Here is a 14466-nt window from a genome sequence, read left to right on the forward strand (position 1 = left end):
TAGCCACGGTCCAGATGTCTGTCACCCCTGGAATTTCTCTCCTGGGTGGTTGATGGTTCTCTGCTGAAGCTTCTCCTGTACTTTTTGGGCGTAACCCTCTGTTCAGGCATCAAAACAGTATGACGATTCGGCCATTGCCATGACTACCTTCTCTACCCTGGAGTCCCAGGATGTCAGGACCTTCATCCTCTTCCCCATCATGTATCCTGTGCCCCGCGACAGAGGAGACTCTGTCCGTGTCGTCTGGGTCATTCTGAGGACGCTCAGAGTATCTTGTGGAATCCTCTCAGTCAGGGGCAGTTTCCCCCCAGGGGCACCTGGCAATGTCACAGCTTGGGAGCCACTCCTCGCATCTAGTGGGTAGATGCCACAATGCACAGGACAGCCCCTGTCCCCCAGCAAAGAAGTGCCTTTGTGGCCCAGAAAGTTAATAGTGCTGAGAATGAGGGATGGTGACCTAGTCAGAATTGAGACAGACCATTACTAGGACCCAGTGAGTTGCCCGGAATAACTCGTCTTTACATTTGATCCTATAAGCGTTCCCAGAACGTGGTGCCATGGGTCTCACAGAACACCTGCTCTTAAGGAGCTGCCATCTAAACGGGGAGAGGGACGGGAAATTATTGCTGATCCCGCACCTGGTATGTACCAGGAGGCAATGTGAGGCATCGTATCAATGCATGTGTGTTCTGAGCTAACATCCTAGCAGCCATATCATGAGACAGGTGTGGGCCACACCCACTTTCAAGATAAAGAACCCAAACCCCAAAGTCACTCAGCTCAAAGGTGGTGGAGGAGAGATAGAAACAGAGAGATATACACGGTGATGCTCCTACGCATGTCCTCTTCTCATGGCGCCTCTGGTTAGGGAGATGCTCAAATACACAAATAAATACAATACCAGGTGCAGGAAGATGGGTTCTGTAAGAGACACACAAGTAGAGTTTAGAGCTTGGGGTGGGATCCAGAAAGGCCACACAGGAGAGGTGGCATTGGAGGTGCACCTTGCATGACGGGTAGGATCTGAAACTAGAGACGACGCGGAGAAGCTCCAGATGCGGGGAAGAACGTGAGCTCGTGTGCAGAAGCAGAGCTGCGTGGGCCAGAGGATGAGGGCCGTGGGCAATAATAGCAGAGCATCTGTTCTGACGTGGGCAGGTGTGCTAGGAAGGGACGCAGAGGTCGGAATTCAAAGAATTCATTTCTGCCTCGTGCAAACAGAATGACTGTGGGCCTCTCTGGGCCTCAGTTTCCTACCCCGTAAAGAGAGGAGAGAGCTCCTTCTTCACGGGATTGTTGTAGGTTTGTTTTTTTTTTTAACTTTTATTGGAGTCTAGTTGATTTACAATGTTGTGTTAGTTTCAGGTGTACAGCAAAGTGAATCAGTTATACATATACATATATCCACTCCTTTTTAGATTCTTTTTCCATATAGGCCCTTACAGAGTATTGAGTAGAGTTCCCTGTGCTATACAGTAGGTCCTTATTAGTTACCTATTTTATATATAGTAGTGTGTATATGTCAATCCCAATCTCCCAGTTTATCTCTCCCCCCTTATCCCCTAGTAACCATAAGTTTGTTTTCTGCATCTGTGACTCTGTTTCTGTTTTGTGAACAAGTTCATTTGTGCCCTTTTTTTAGATTCCACACATAAGCGGTATCATAGGATATTAGTCTTCCTCTGTCTGACTTACTTCACTCAGTATGACAATCTCTAGGTCCATCCCTGTCACTGCAAATGGCTGCATTATTTTGTTCTTTTTTATGGCTGCGTAATATTCCATTGTGTACATGTACCACACCTTCTTTATCCTGCTGTAGATTATTAAGTGAAATAATGTGTATGTAAGATCTTTGTAAATTCTAAAGTGCTGAACTACACCTCCCATGAGAGAAGTGGGGCAGCAGTTCGGGTCTGTGTTGGTCTATGATTGTTGCCGCTGTTAATTTGGGAAGCGGTGGATCCATTGAAGGTTTCTGGGTGGGGAAAGGCGGTGATGAGAGTGGAACTGGAGAACCATCAGTAGATGAGGCGGGAAAGGGGTGAGGCTGAAGCACAGGGGAAGTTAGGAGACTTTTGCGATAGTTGAGGGGTCACGTCACAGGGTAGTGTAGGGTGGAGGCAGGACGGAGGGAAAAGAAGATGCTAGAAACGTTGATAAGGGAAGATTGGGCCGTCCTGGCACTTGTGTGACGAAAAGCGATGGTGGCAACCTGGAGTCAAACACAGGTGTTGGGGAGGAGCGGGGCTTTGTTAAGTTGGACAGAAGGTAGTGATGACTTCAGTGTCTGACGGGCATCCGAGTCGAGGTGCAGAGGAGGCGGCGGGAATGCAGGCGTGGAGTCCCCGGCACGACCGGAAGGTAACTGGTGAGGCTCCAGCAGGGAGGAGAGCCAGGCAAGTCAGGAGAGAGTCAGGAACAGCAGAGGCGACTGTGGTGAGCCTTCGGGAGCTCTCGCATCCGAAGCAGGAGGAGAAACAAGCACTCATAGAGGAAAAAGCCGGCTCCTCTGGGGAGAGCGGAGTGCAGCACCGTGACCCCGCACGGGGGCGGGGAACAGCGCGCATCATTGTGAGTAGCTGGAGGCAGGAAGGCGAGCCAGGGTCACGGGTTTGCAGATTATACAGTCATCAGGTGACATTTCCAAGGGCGGCGTGGGGGAGGGGGGTGAAAGCCACGTCCCTGGGCGTTGAGGGGAAAGAGGAGGCTTACGGGGATAAGAGCGAAAGTGATGTCTTGCTGTGGTTTTTCTAGCAGAGGAAGAAAGGAGTATATGTGTTGGTTGGCGAGGAAAAGCTTCTGGAGAGAGGTTTTTGATGAAGGCAAGAATAGTGGATCGAGTCACGTCTTGCAATAAAACAAGCAAAAGTTAGGAAACTCGGGTTGACCTTGGGGGAGGCCAGGGGCAGAAGAGGCAGCAGAGAAGAGGGAAAAAAGATTTTAAAGTGCAGCTGGAGGGGGCTTCCCTGGTGGCGCAGCGGTTACGAATCCGCCTGCCAATGCAGGGGACACGGGTTCGAGCCCTGGTCCGGGAAGATCCCACGTGCTGCGGAGCAACTAAGCCCTTACGCCGCAACTACTGAGCCTGTGAACCACAACTACTGAGCCCACATGCCGCAACTACTGAAGCCCACGTGCCTAGAGCCCGTGCTTCCAAGAGAAGCCACCGCAACGAGAAGCCCACCCCAGTGTTTTTAGTAGAGTTGGGTCTGAGCATTTGGGGGATAATGGTGGAGCCCCAAGGAGGATGGAGGATGACACAGCTGCTGTGGGGAGTGTGGAGGAGAGGCATCCACAGAAGAGGGACAGACCTGTCCCCCTCCATCCTCCCCTCCCCACCCAGTCAGGTCCCCCTCCTGAAATGTGTGGGAACTCAGCAGCTTTAATCCATAAATTTAGGCTTAAGAGCGTAACCACCCCCCAACCCGACACGTACCCACTTTAGATCGTATTTACGCTGCGGCTCAGAGTACTTCGACCCTTACACCCCTCAGACGTTTCTCGGGGCATTTCATCAGGCAGAGCCCGTGCTCCTGTGTTCAGTCCCCCAGGGGCATCACAGCGTGTGTTCACAGCGTGTGTCAAAGCAGCTGGACCAGCCACGCCCTCTTCGAGTAAACCTGCCCCAGCATCGCCCCTCTGTGCCCCCCACTCCTCCAGAAGTGGGGGACAGACACGGTGTCTGTTCAGGGAGTGAATTCTTCTGCACAGAAAAGGGAAGGGGGGCAGCAGGGGAAGAGGAGTGGGGAGAGGTGCGTCTCCCACTGAAACGCATGGTGTGCCAGGGAGAGACAGAGGCAGAGACATGCACACAGAGACAAAAAGGCAGAGAAAGAAGCACGCACAGGGGCAGAGAGAAATAGACACATACACAGAGACAGACAGAAAGACACTGAACTGTGATGATATGTGATATCACTTATATGTGGAATCTAAAAAAATAATACAAATGAATCTATTTACAAAACAGAAATAGACTCACAGACATAGAAAACAAACTCATGGTTACCAAAGGGGAAAGAGCAGGGGAGGGGGTAAGGGATAATTTAGGAGTTTGGGATTAATAGACACACACTACTATATATAAAATAGATAAGCAGCAAGGACCTACTGTATAAGACAGGGGATAATATTCAATATCTTGTAATCTATAATGGAAAATAATCTGTTAAAATATACATATAACTGAATGACTTTGCTGTTCACCTGAAACTAACACAATATTGTAAATAAATTATACTTCAACTAAAAAAAATGAGGAACTGGGACCTCTTTGGTGGTCCAGTGGTTAAGAATCCATCTTGCAACACAGGGGACTCCAGTTCGATCCCTGGTCAGGGAACTAAGATCCCTCATGCCACGGGGCAACTAAACCTGCGTGCCTCAACTAGAGAGCCCACGCGCCGCAACTACTGAGCCTTCACAGGCTTCAGAGCGCCACAACTAGAGAGAAGGCTGCGTGCTGCAAAGAAATATCCCATGTGCCGCAACTAAGGCCCGACGCAGCCAAAAAATAAATAAATGAGAACTAAAACCTAACATCTCTCAATAGAGTAAAAAACATTAAAAAAAAATGAGGAACCAATGACAAAAGTAGCCACCTCTTTAAAATCTCCCTCAATCTGAAAGGGATACCATTTTAAATTGAATTTAAGGAGGACTTCTTTAAACTTCAATTTATTAAAATTTAAAATCAGAAGAAAAAAAAAACAGAATGGGAATGAGACGCCCAGTGGCCCGAGAGCTGGGAACAGCCTCGGTTGTGGTGTCCGGGTCCCAGGCTGGTCCCCATAAGGCCTGGCTGGGCTAGTTTCCTGGGGCTCAGCAGGACTCCCCTTCATCTTTCAGCAACGTCCCCTTTTCCTTGGTCCAGGATGAGTGGGTTCTCTTCCTTTCAGCCAAAGGGGCCTTCACGGTGACTTCAACCTGCCCATCTCACGGGGCCCGGAGGGGCACATAGGACCCACGGTGTTCTGGGGTAACCCGCCTGGCCCCTGCTTTCTGCCTTGACCCTTGTGAGAGCAAGCCCCTCTTTGCGCCATCACGCTGCAGACACGCCCTTCTGTCCTTTCCAGTAGCGAGTTCCCCGTTTGCCAGTGCATGAAACCCAGGTGGCAGCAGCATTGTTGAGGCTGAAGAACGGTGGAGAAGAGGAAACAAATCGCAGGACATTCACTAGCATTGAAAGAAAATGATAACAGGAGGAGAGAATGTTGTCACGTAGTTGGGGGTGAGGAGATGGACGAGAAAGGGTTCGCTTTGACCTTCCGTCTCTGAGGGCAGCTCGGAGAAGAAGGAAAGAGGCAGACAGCATGTGCGGGAAGCGGGCTGGGGGAAAAGGGATCGGGTGAGGCACGATGCTCCGGGCCGGCATGGAGAACGCCCCACCCCCTGGGAGCATGAGGCATCTGAGCCCTGCGCAGACCGAGGAGGTGACAGCAGGAAGGCATTGCTGTCATGTGAAATCAGAGGACAAAAAGAGCAGACTCACAAGAGCTGAAAGTGAGAAGATTCAGCTATGTGGATGCCAGTGCATCACCATAGCTTTGTTTTAGGGACCAAGAAAGGGCACTGATGGTCTAGAACAGGACCGACGTCCATGTCCACTTAGCTTCAGATAGGACTGTTGTGAGTTTGGGCACCTGGCTCCCATGGGATCTAGAGCTGGGCCAGTGTTTATGGAGAACCAGTCATCTGAGAAATGCAGTCAGTGATTTTCAGGTGCTGTCATGACTGCCTTGGTCATACATGGTCACGGCAGCCCACCCCGTAAGTCTGTGTTGGTGGTGAGTCCATTTTGTGGGCTCATCTGTCAGAAGAGACTTGGATTAGTTGATCCTTGGAGCTCCAGAGCTCCGTTGTTCTAGAACACTGCTTTTTATTTTATTTTATTTTATTTTGCAGTTTGCAGGATCTTAGTGCCCTGACCAAGGATTGAACACGGGCTCTCGGCAGTGCAAGCACAGAGTCCAAACCACTGGACCTTCAGAGAATTCCCCTAGAACACTTCTTGATAGGCTTATTCCTCCCTTAAAAGTTTCTTTTTTAAAAAAATATTTATTTATTTATTAATATTTTCGGTTGCACCGGGTCTTAGTTGCAGCAGGCAGGCTCCTTAGTTGTGGCTCGAGGGCTCCTTAGTTGCAGCACACGGGCTCCCCAGTTGCGACATTCAGACTCCTAATTGTGGCATGCATGTGGGATCTAGTTCCCTGGCCAGGGATCGAACCCGGGCCCCCTGCATTGGGAACGCGGAGTCTTAACCACTGTGCCACTAGGTAAGTCCCCTTTAAAAATTTCTGATCCAGGGTGAAGAGGAACCTTGGTGTAGACATAAAGACCATGAACTCTGGGCAGGGCTGTTGTGTCAGGACATCTGTGGGTGGGGAAGAGGGAGCCCCCAGGCGACCACAGGGAAACATGGCCTCCCTCAAGGCTGGGGTGGGATATATGATGACCAGAACATCAGGGCAGACCACCACGTTTGAGGAACCACTTTATTTGTTTTTTTAATTAATTAATTTGATTTTGGCTGCGTTGGGTCTTTGTTGCTGCACCCGGGCTTTCTCTAGTTGTGGCGAGCGGGGGCTACTCTTCGTTGCAGTGCCTGGGCTTCTCACTGTGGTGGCTTCTCTTGTTGCGGAACGTGGGCTCTAGGCACACGGGCTTCAGTAGTTGTGGCACACGGGCTCAGCAGTTGTGGCTTGCAGGCTCAGTAGTTGTGGTGCACGGGCTTAGTTGCTCCGTGGCATGTGGGATCTTCCCAGAGCAGGGCTCGAACCCGTGTCCCCTGCATTGGCAGGCAGATTCTTAACCACTGCACCACCAGGGGAGTCCAAGGAACCACTTTATTTTAACCCAGAGAGATGTGTACTTCCATCGGGAAATGCTCCAACTCCCATCTCTATTCATTTTTGTCTTCACAATGTTTTTGCTGGTTGTGTGTGCAAACTGATATAGCACGTCTGCGTCTTGTGACCCTCGCTACAGCAATAGATAAAAACGGGTTCAGGTTTTACAGTCAAAATAAGACCTGGAGCAAAGTCAAACTGCGGATGGTGTCCCAAGGTAACTGCGTAACAGGGTCACTGGCTCAAGCCACCCTGCACAGAGTTGAGTTTGCTGAAAAGAGCAGTTCTCACATCCTTTCAAGAGGCTCACCATAGAATCTGTAACATGATCCGTCGCGAGTCAGATGCACCCACCGGAGTAGATAGAATGCCAAAAGGCAGCGTCCACCGAAGGGAAAGGACTCATTACTGTGGGTTCTTATTTGCAGTTTCTTCTCCAGCTGCTGGTCTGTTGCCCTGCTCTGCTTCAGCTTGGACCAGATTTTACCAGGAAGACTAAGGATGTGTCTGTAACGGTGTCAAAGGGTCTCTCCTGCCTTGTTTGTATCAAGAGATTAATTGTCATCTACTCATTTCACTTACGTGGACTTTTTCCCACAACGCTACCCCTACCCCTAGGCGAAGGCTGGGCAGTGAAAAGACTGCTCACAAACAGCTTTTTGTGGAAAACCTAAATAACGTTCTGTGTCAAAGCAAACGTGACAATGGGCTGTTATTTCTCTCCCCATAATAACGTGCTGTCACATCTCTGTGCCCGCGAGAATGGGCGATGTGAGGGGATGTCGAGAGGAGTGGAGACGGGGAAGCCACGCTGAAACCTTAGAGGAGCTTTTCCGGGGTTTGCGTTTTCTGGAAACAGAAACCGCCCCTCCGACAGGTAACTCCAGGGTTCATTTCCGCAGGTGCCCGGCCGCAGCCTCGCGTGCATTTCCAGAGGAGAGCTCTGCGGCTGCCCGAGAACACCAGCTACAGTGACCTGACAGCCTTTCTCACGGCCGCCGGCTCCCCCTCGGAGGTGGACGGCTTTCCTTATTTGCGGGGACTAGATGGAAACGGAACAGGTAACTCGAGGCTCGTTTCTTTCCAGCCGGGCAGTCTGCGTTTGCATCTTTATATGCGTTTGTATCTTTATAAGTGGGAGAACCCAACCCGAGGTGCAGAAGGGCAGATCTGTTGTCTACAAGTTCAAGGGCACTGAAAGTGTCATTTGAGGACTTCAGCCTGCGCCACCTTCATGAGCTTGTCTCCCTGAGCCTCTCTCTTGGTACCATTTGCCTGAGCTCTCCGTTGGCCAATGAAGTATATTTAATTCCCAGAAGTTCCTTTAATTGAATTTTTTGAAGTGTCCGATCAGAGTTAGAGGTTTTCTGTCCCCCTGTTCTCAGCCTCGCCCCACTTGCCCCTGGAACGTGTATTTGGTGGAGCAGCCTGCCCAGCTGTGTGGAGATGCACTGTCCCCGCCGCCCACCCCCCACCCTGGGCACGTGTCACAGCTGGGAGGGGCGGGGGTGGCCCTGGGCCTGATTCCCAGACGAACACACCATGCCCCCTCCCACCAGTACAGGGAGCACTTGGCGGGCAGGGAGCCTCTGGGCTCCACCGGCTGAGTCCATCCAGCCTTTTCTCACGACCTCCCTTTCTCTGAGTTTGCCCTCTCTTTGCCTTCTCCTCTGCGAAGAGTGGTGAGGCTTCATACTTGACTTTGAAACATCTCCTGGAAGGCCTCTAAGTCCGCTTGGTCATTCTCACCCTAGGCTGGCAGGACACACACTGCTCAAAGATCACAGAAACTAAAAGCCACCAGCCAGAAAATAGGTAATCGTTCCTTACCAATGAAAGACCGCCCTTACCTCCGTTCCCGGCCGACAGAGCTCGGTGCTGACGTGGTCCCCAGTCCTCCTTTTGGTGAATGGATGGTGGCCGAGTCTCAAGCCCTGAATCATTTTCCTGTCTCCCCCTCTTCTTTTCCCCAACACTTTACACGAGTCACAACATAAACTTGAAAACCAAAGGCTGTTCTGGGTTAAATCCTGCTAGGTGAGTACGTTACTGCATTTCCCAGGGACACTTTGATTGAATTTCACTTAATTGTCTAGTGCTTTACAGAAACTGATCGTTCTGCAAAAGCTTTTTATACCTGCCACATCTGATCCATTTTATAGAATGTTAATAAACGTCTGGTTACAGATCAAGCTCACGTGGTGATTAGTTACCTGCTTTTCTTCCCTCTGCGATACCCGTTTTGAGAAACGTTTCTTCTTCCTTGAATTTTTGCGTGATAATGATGCAATGAATATGTCAGTCACTGACCACCAGAAAAGTTGCATGGTGGTCATCTTAAGTGAATATTATTGGGAAGAAAAAAGTTGACTTTTCATTTAAAAGGACAGGTCTGGGAGCAAAGTAGTGTTTCGGGGAACAGGATAATCCGAGGCCATCATGAAACCTCCATTCAGCCTCCATCATAAAGCCCCGAGTTGGAAGAACAGCCTCGTTCCTTGGAGTTCATTCAGTTTTTTTCTGTGCCCCAATTCCAAGAGCTCTTGAATAAGTTATGAAATCCGAGACGACAGTAAGATAGAGAAGACATAGGACTATTGATTTTAGAGGAGTTTGTTTTATTTTAAAATCACTCTCTTATTTCAGACGGAAGAGAGAAGGTCTTCGGAAGGTTACATTCAATTTGTTTTCCACTGAAATAACTGGCCAGTTGACCTAGGAAGAATCAGACCTCCTGCCAAGGAAGGGCGGTGTGGTGTCTGCCTAGCACCCCAGCAGCCCATCAACTAGGGATTCTCTTCTGCCCCGCATTGGCCTCCCGTTTCATAAACCGTATCTAACAGATTTCAACTTAGTGTGAGAGCCTGGACCACACAAACCCGTGTGAGGTGACAGGTTATCACCAGAGTTCAGCAAAATAAACAGAGGCCACAAATGCAGTTGGAAAGAGGCTGGTTTCCCTGCCGTGTCCTAAGGGGGGTTGTTTATATCCCCCCTTTGGAGGGATCCAGAGTTGTAGACAGAGAAACGCAGCCATGTGGAGGTTTCAGTCCCTTCCTCACTTGCTCGTTCCCGTGCACCCTCATACGCTCTCCCCTGTGGTTGCCAAGAAAGCGCAGACCTGTTCCGTGACGCTCCCGAGGGGTTTTCAAGAAATTACTTCTGCTAGTAGATCCAAGAAAGCAGAGGAGTCAGTAGTATGACTAATGTCCAAAGCCAAACAGAACCGGAGATGCTATCCGAGCAAAACCCCTCTTGTTCTAAGTGATGAATTGGTGGCCTCCTAGGTCCATGGTTGCTGCTTTTGCCTGACAGACACCTGTCTTTCTTCGGACATGATGGGAGTCAGGTAACATCAAGATGAACAGGAAGGAGAGACTCCTTATATAGAGAACTCAGTGTTGTGTTGCCCTCTAATAACGAGGGCTGGAAGGAAAACAGTGTAGCCCTTCAAAGTATGTCCAGAATAAAGAAAGTGGGAGGGTAGACTGTCATCTGGAAGGCATGGAGTGGAAGCAGTGAGAGAGGAAAGAGGCCTCAGGAGAGCAGGTATAATTGCCTGTGATGTCTTCTAACAGAGAACATTGTAAAGAACATTAAAGCACATGCACCTAGGGCATGTTGCTTTAAAAGAATATGCCCCTTTCTGCAGTGCCGTTCTTACTTCTGAATGTTTATAGTCGAGTTCGTTCCTTTCTGTAGCCTCGCAGGAAAGCATCTAGTCCAACCTCCTTAGTTTTGCAGATGAGAAAAACGGACCCCGGAGCAGGGAAGTAACTCGCCAGAGGCCACATAAGTAGTCGGTGGCGGATCTGATACTGGGACCCTGGCTTCCTGGGCCAGGGATGTGCAAGATTATAGGAAGGAAGTCTCGAAAGGGGATGAGTGGGGACAATGGGGATGCCATCTCTGGGAATCAAGAGGCAGTGTTAAGTGGGACGAAAGGATGATGGGTCTGGAGCACCTTTCTGCTCTACCTGCAGCTTCCCCGGGCAGACTTCCTACCTCGGGTTTGATGAAAGAAGCAGTGCTTCCTGATTGAAAACATTTCTTTAAATTGTTTATGTAAAGTCTAGTAAAGTACTTAATCTCTCTTTGTTTTAAGTCCTGTCTCATCTAGAGAGTCTAACAGAGCCTAGAGAGGTACATTGGAGACCTGGCTTTGCTTCTGTGTTGCCTTTGGGCAATGGACACATTTAGGTCCTCCATCCACAAGGTAGTTTGACCAGAAAGATGGTAAATTGTGTGCTTTGGTTTTTCTTCACCCTAAAGTGAAATGGCCACAGGATAAAAAGATTTCAGAACTTGAATCTATGCTTCCAACGTGGACCTTTGGATGAAATCCTCATTTCCATGCCTTTCCCTTCACTGGAAAACAGAGATGGGCATGAATCATAAAAGATAGTGCTAACATTAGCCGTATAGAGATTGCTCTACAAAGGGTTTAGCTCCCACTGGTTGTTCAGACTCTAAAATTCACCAGATTTGTTTTAAATGTTTAAATTTAGTCCTCATTGGAGGTTTGCATTAGCTTGGGTAGTTAGTTGATAGGTAGGTGAGTATATAAGTAGCTTACTAAGAAATCCTATAAATGGTGTTCTAATGTAGCTTACATTTTTCTATCAGTGTGTTTTCATCGTGTTCAAGGGAAGATTTTAAATTATGACCGAATACATTTTGTATGATATATTATATTTCACTGGAGAAAAATTCTTCTCAAATGGACCGCTTAACTGTATAAATATAATATTGCTCTCATAAGCATTCCCCAGTTTATCTGTAGACAGTCATTAAAGCATTGGCTTGGATAAAAGGCCTCTAATGCAAAATAATTGGTATATTAAATTCCTTTTAAACAGATCAAAATAACAGTGGCAACCAAAATAACTCATAAATATTTCAGATCCAAGTTTTCAGTAGTGTACTTTTCGTAGCAGTAAGTTAATATTTTGAAGTACTGCTTGAAGAAATTCACTCCTTTTTTTTTTTCAGCAGTCTCTGATTTAAATCATTTGGTTCCATTATGGTGACCTGCCGAGTAATTAACATGTGTGCAGTGCTCGCTTTGTATAGATGTTGATTTCAGGGATTTCCACACACACCTCTTCTCCCATTATAGACAATCCCTTCTCTTTTGAGGCCCTTGTTTTTTTGGGGAGGGGCGCAGCCTGCGGGATCTTAGTTCCCCGGCCAGGGATCGAACCCGCTTCTCCTGCATTGGGAGTTCAGAGTCTTAACCACTGGACCACCAGGGAAGTCCCGTGAGGCCCTTTTTGAAAGCACAGCGCAGTGGTTAGAATCTGCAAACCCAAGCTTGGATCAGGTTTGCAGATTCAAACTGGCCTATATCCGAAGACCAGCTCTTATTACTACCCTCTCTGAGCCTCAGTTTGTTTATGTGTAAGATGGGAATTTTACCCACCTTAGAATGTCGTGGTGAGGATTATGTGTGTAAGATGCTGAATGGAGTCCCTGGCTTATAGGAGGCCCAGTCCTCAGTAGATGGTAGCTATGATATTTCTCTGTGAACAGTTTCTGCAGCCCCATGTAAGTCCTGTGTGTGCACGTGATGGAGAATGTCTCTTGCTTCCAGGAAACGGCACCAGGTACGACCTGACCCCCGTCACAGCCGTCAGCGTGCACTTGCTCAGCAATGATGGAACGCCGGTGCTGGTGGATGGCCCCATTTATGTCACCGTGCCCCTGGCCACACAGAGCAGTCTGAGGCACAATGCCTATGTCACAGCGTGGCGGTTTGACCAGAAGCTAGGTAAGCAGGCTCCTGTACCAGCCATCGGCTACAGATAACTTCGTTACTGTCTGATTTCCCTTTTAAGAAGCCTGTGCAAGTTCCTTTTCCTTGAAATTATTGAACGCTGCTGTTGATGGTGCATTGCATGGCTTCTAGTGGGTAAGTCTTACATGCTCTTTGGAGTTGGGTTTTTTTTCACATTTAAGCTGATTTGCTTGAAAAGAATCTTTAAAGGTTATTAGAACTAAATTGGCTCTCCTAACCTTTATCCTTTTAGTCTTTAGATGGTCACATGATCTCTCTTGGTCCTGTGTTTGAAAAAAGAAAAAAACATTGCCAATATTGTACCAAAAAAAAAAAAGAAAATAAAAATTACCCATGATCCCACATGTGGAGAAGCCCACTCACGGTATTTTGGATTACGGGCGGACCTCATTCTGCTGCACTTTGTTTTATTGCACTTCGCAGATACTGCGTTTTATACAAATGGAACATTTGTGGCAACCCTGTGTTGTCAGATGATGGTGAGCATTTTTTAGCAGTAAAGTATTTTTTAGTTAAAATATGTACGTTGGTTTCTCAGGCATAACGCTATTGCATACTTAATTGACTACAGTATAGTGTGACGGAATTTTTAACGCACCGGGAAACGAAAGATTCATGAGACTTGCTTTATTGCGATGTCTGATATATTGCAGCGGGTCTGGAACCGAACCCACAGCATCTCCAAAGTGAGCCTGTATTTCCTTCCAGCCATTGCACTATGGATGTATGTATTAGTTATCTTTTGCTGCGTAACAGATGGCCCTAAAACTCGTAGCTTTAAACAACAGTGAACGTCTGTTGTCTCACAGTTTTGGAGAGTCAGGAACCCGGGCACAGCCTAGCTGGCTGGCTCTGGGTCAGGGTCTCTAGAAAGTTGCAGTCAGACTGTCAACCAGTTCATCTCAGGGTTCAACAGGGACTGCACGCACGCTTTGAGGCCCCAGCTCCTCACTGGCTGATGGCCAGAGGCTTCAGTGCCTTGCCACGTGGGCGTCCCGACAGGGCCACTTGCAGCGTGACAGCTTGCTTCCAATAGAGCAAGTGACCCAAGAGAAATTTACAAATAAACAGAAAGTACAAAAGCACACATGGGCAAAATGGAAGTCACCGTCTTTTATCACCTAAGGTCAAAGTGGCCTCCGCTCCCTTCTTTCCATATGCTGGTGGTCGCAGAGCCCGATGCTGGTACAGTACGGGGTGGACCACACAGGTGTGTGAACACCAGGAGTGGGGGGGGTTCATTGGGCCCTCTTAGGGACTGCCTTCCAAAAATACACATTTAACAGAAAGGGGATTATACGCTATGTACTGTTTTATAACTTGCCTTTGAAAACCATTTGTATGTCATGAACATCTTTCCCTAGCATTATTATTCCATAGCAGCCATTATTCTGCAATGTCAATATTAAGATTGCATGGTATTCCCTTATATGTTTATGTCATAATTCAGTTGCTCAATCCCCTAAGTTAGAAAAAAAATTTACTCTGCTTACCAACGTTGTGATAAATATCTTTATACACGGCCATGATTGTTTCCTTAGGATAAAATTTTAGAAGAAGTGGAATTGCTGACTTCAGAAAGTACAAAATTCTAAAGGTTTTAATACATATTTCCAAATTTTCCTCCAGGAGGTTTTACAGTTGACATTCGTAGTAAGAATGTGGGAAGAAGTACGTGCTTGTGTTTCGGGTTTGGACAGCACATTGGTCCCTATACCCTGTTGGTTCTGAATCCCAAACTTGAAAGTCAAACTTGAAAAGACCGGTTTTCAAATAACCCCATTCAGAGTTTTAAACTGTTAGACCACGCATAAA

General features: G+C 48.0%; 1 protein-coding gene across 2 annotated transcripts in view; it reads left to right on the plus strand.

Annotated features, from left to right (window-relative positions):
* The window catches only part of FAM171A1 (family with sequence similarity 171 member A1), a 125157-nt gene that overhangs the window by 83160 nt on the left and 27531 nt on the right, over positions 1-14466 (plus strand). For both annotated transcript variants that reach the window (XM_029238523.1, XM_029238524.1), the window contains exons 4-5: positions 7757-7915; positions 12448-12624. In XM_029238523.1, the coding sequence (XP_029094356.1) occupies positions 7757-7915; positions 12448-12624 (336 nt within the window). The remainder of the gene's footprint in view (positions 1-7756; positions 7916-12447; positions 12625-14466) is intronic.

The sequence above is a fragment of the Monodon monoceros genome, unplaced genomic scaffold (genome assembly GCF_005190385.1).
Source record: "Monodon monoceros isolate NGI ecotype Baffin Bay Population unplaced genomic scaffold, NGI_Narwhal_1 Super_Scaffold_21, whole genome shotgun sequence".
Lineage (NCBI taxonomy): Eukaryota > Metazoa > Chordata > Mammalia > Artiodactyla > Monodontidae > Monodon > Monodon monoceros.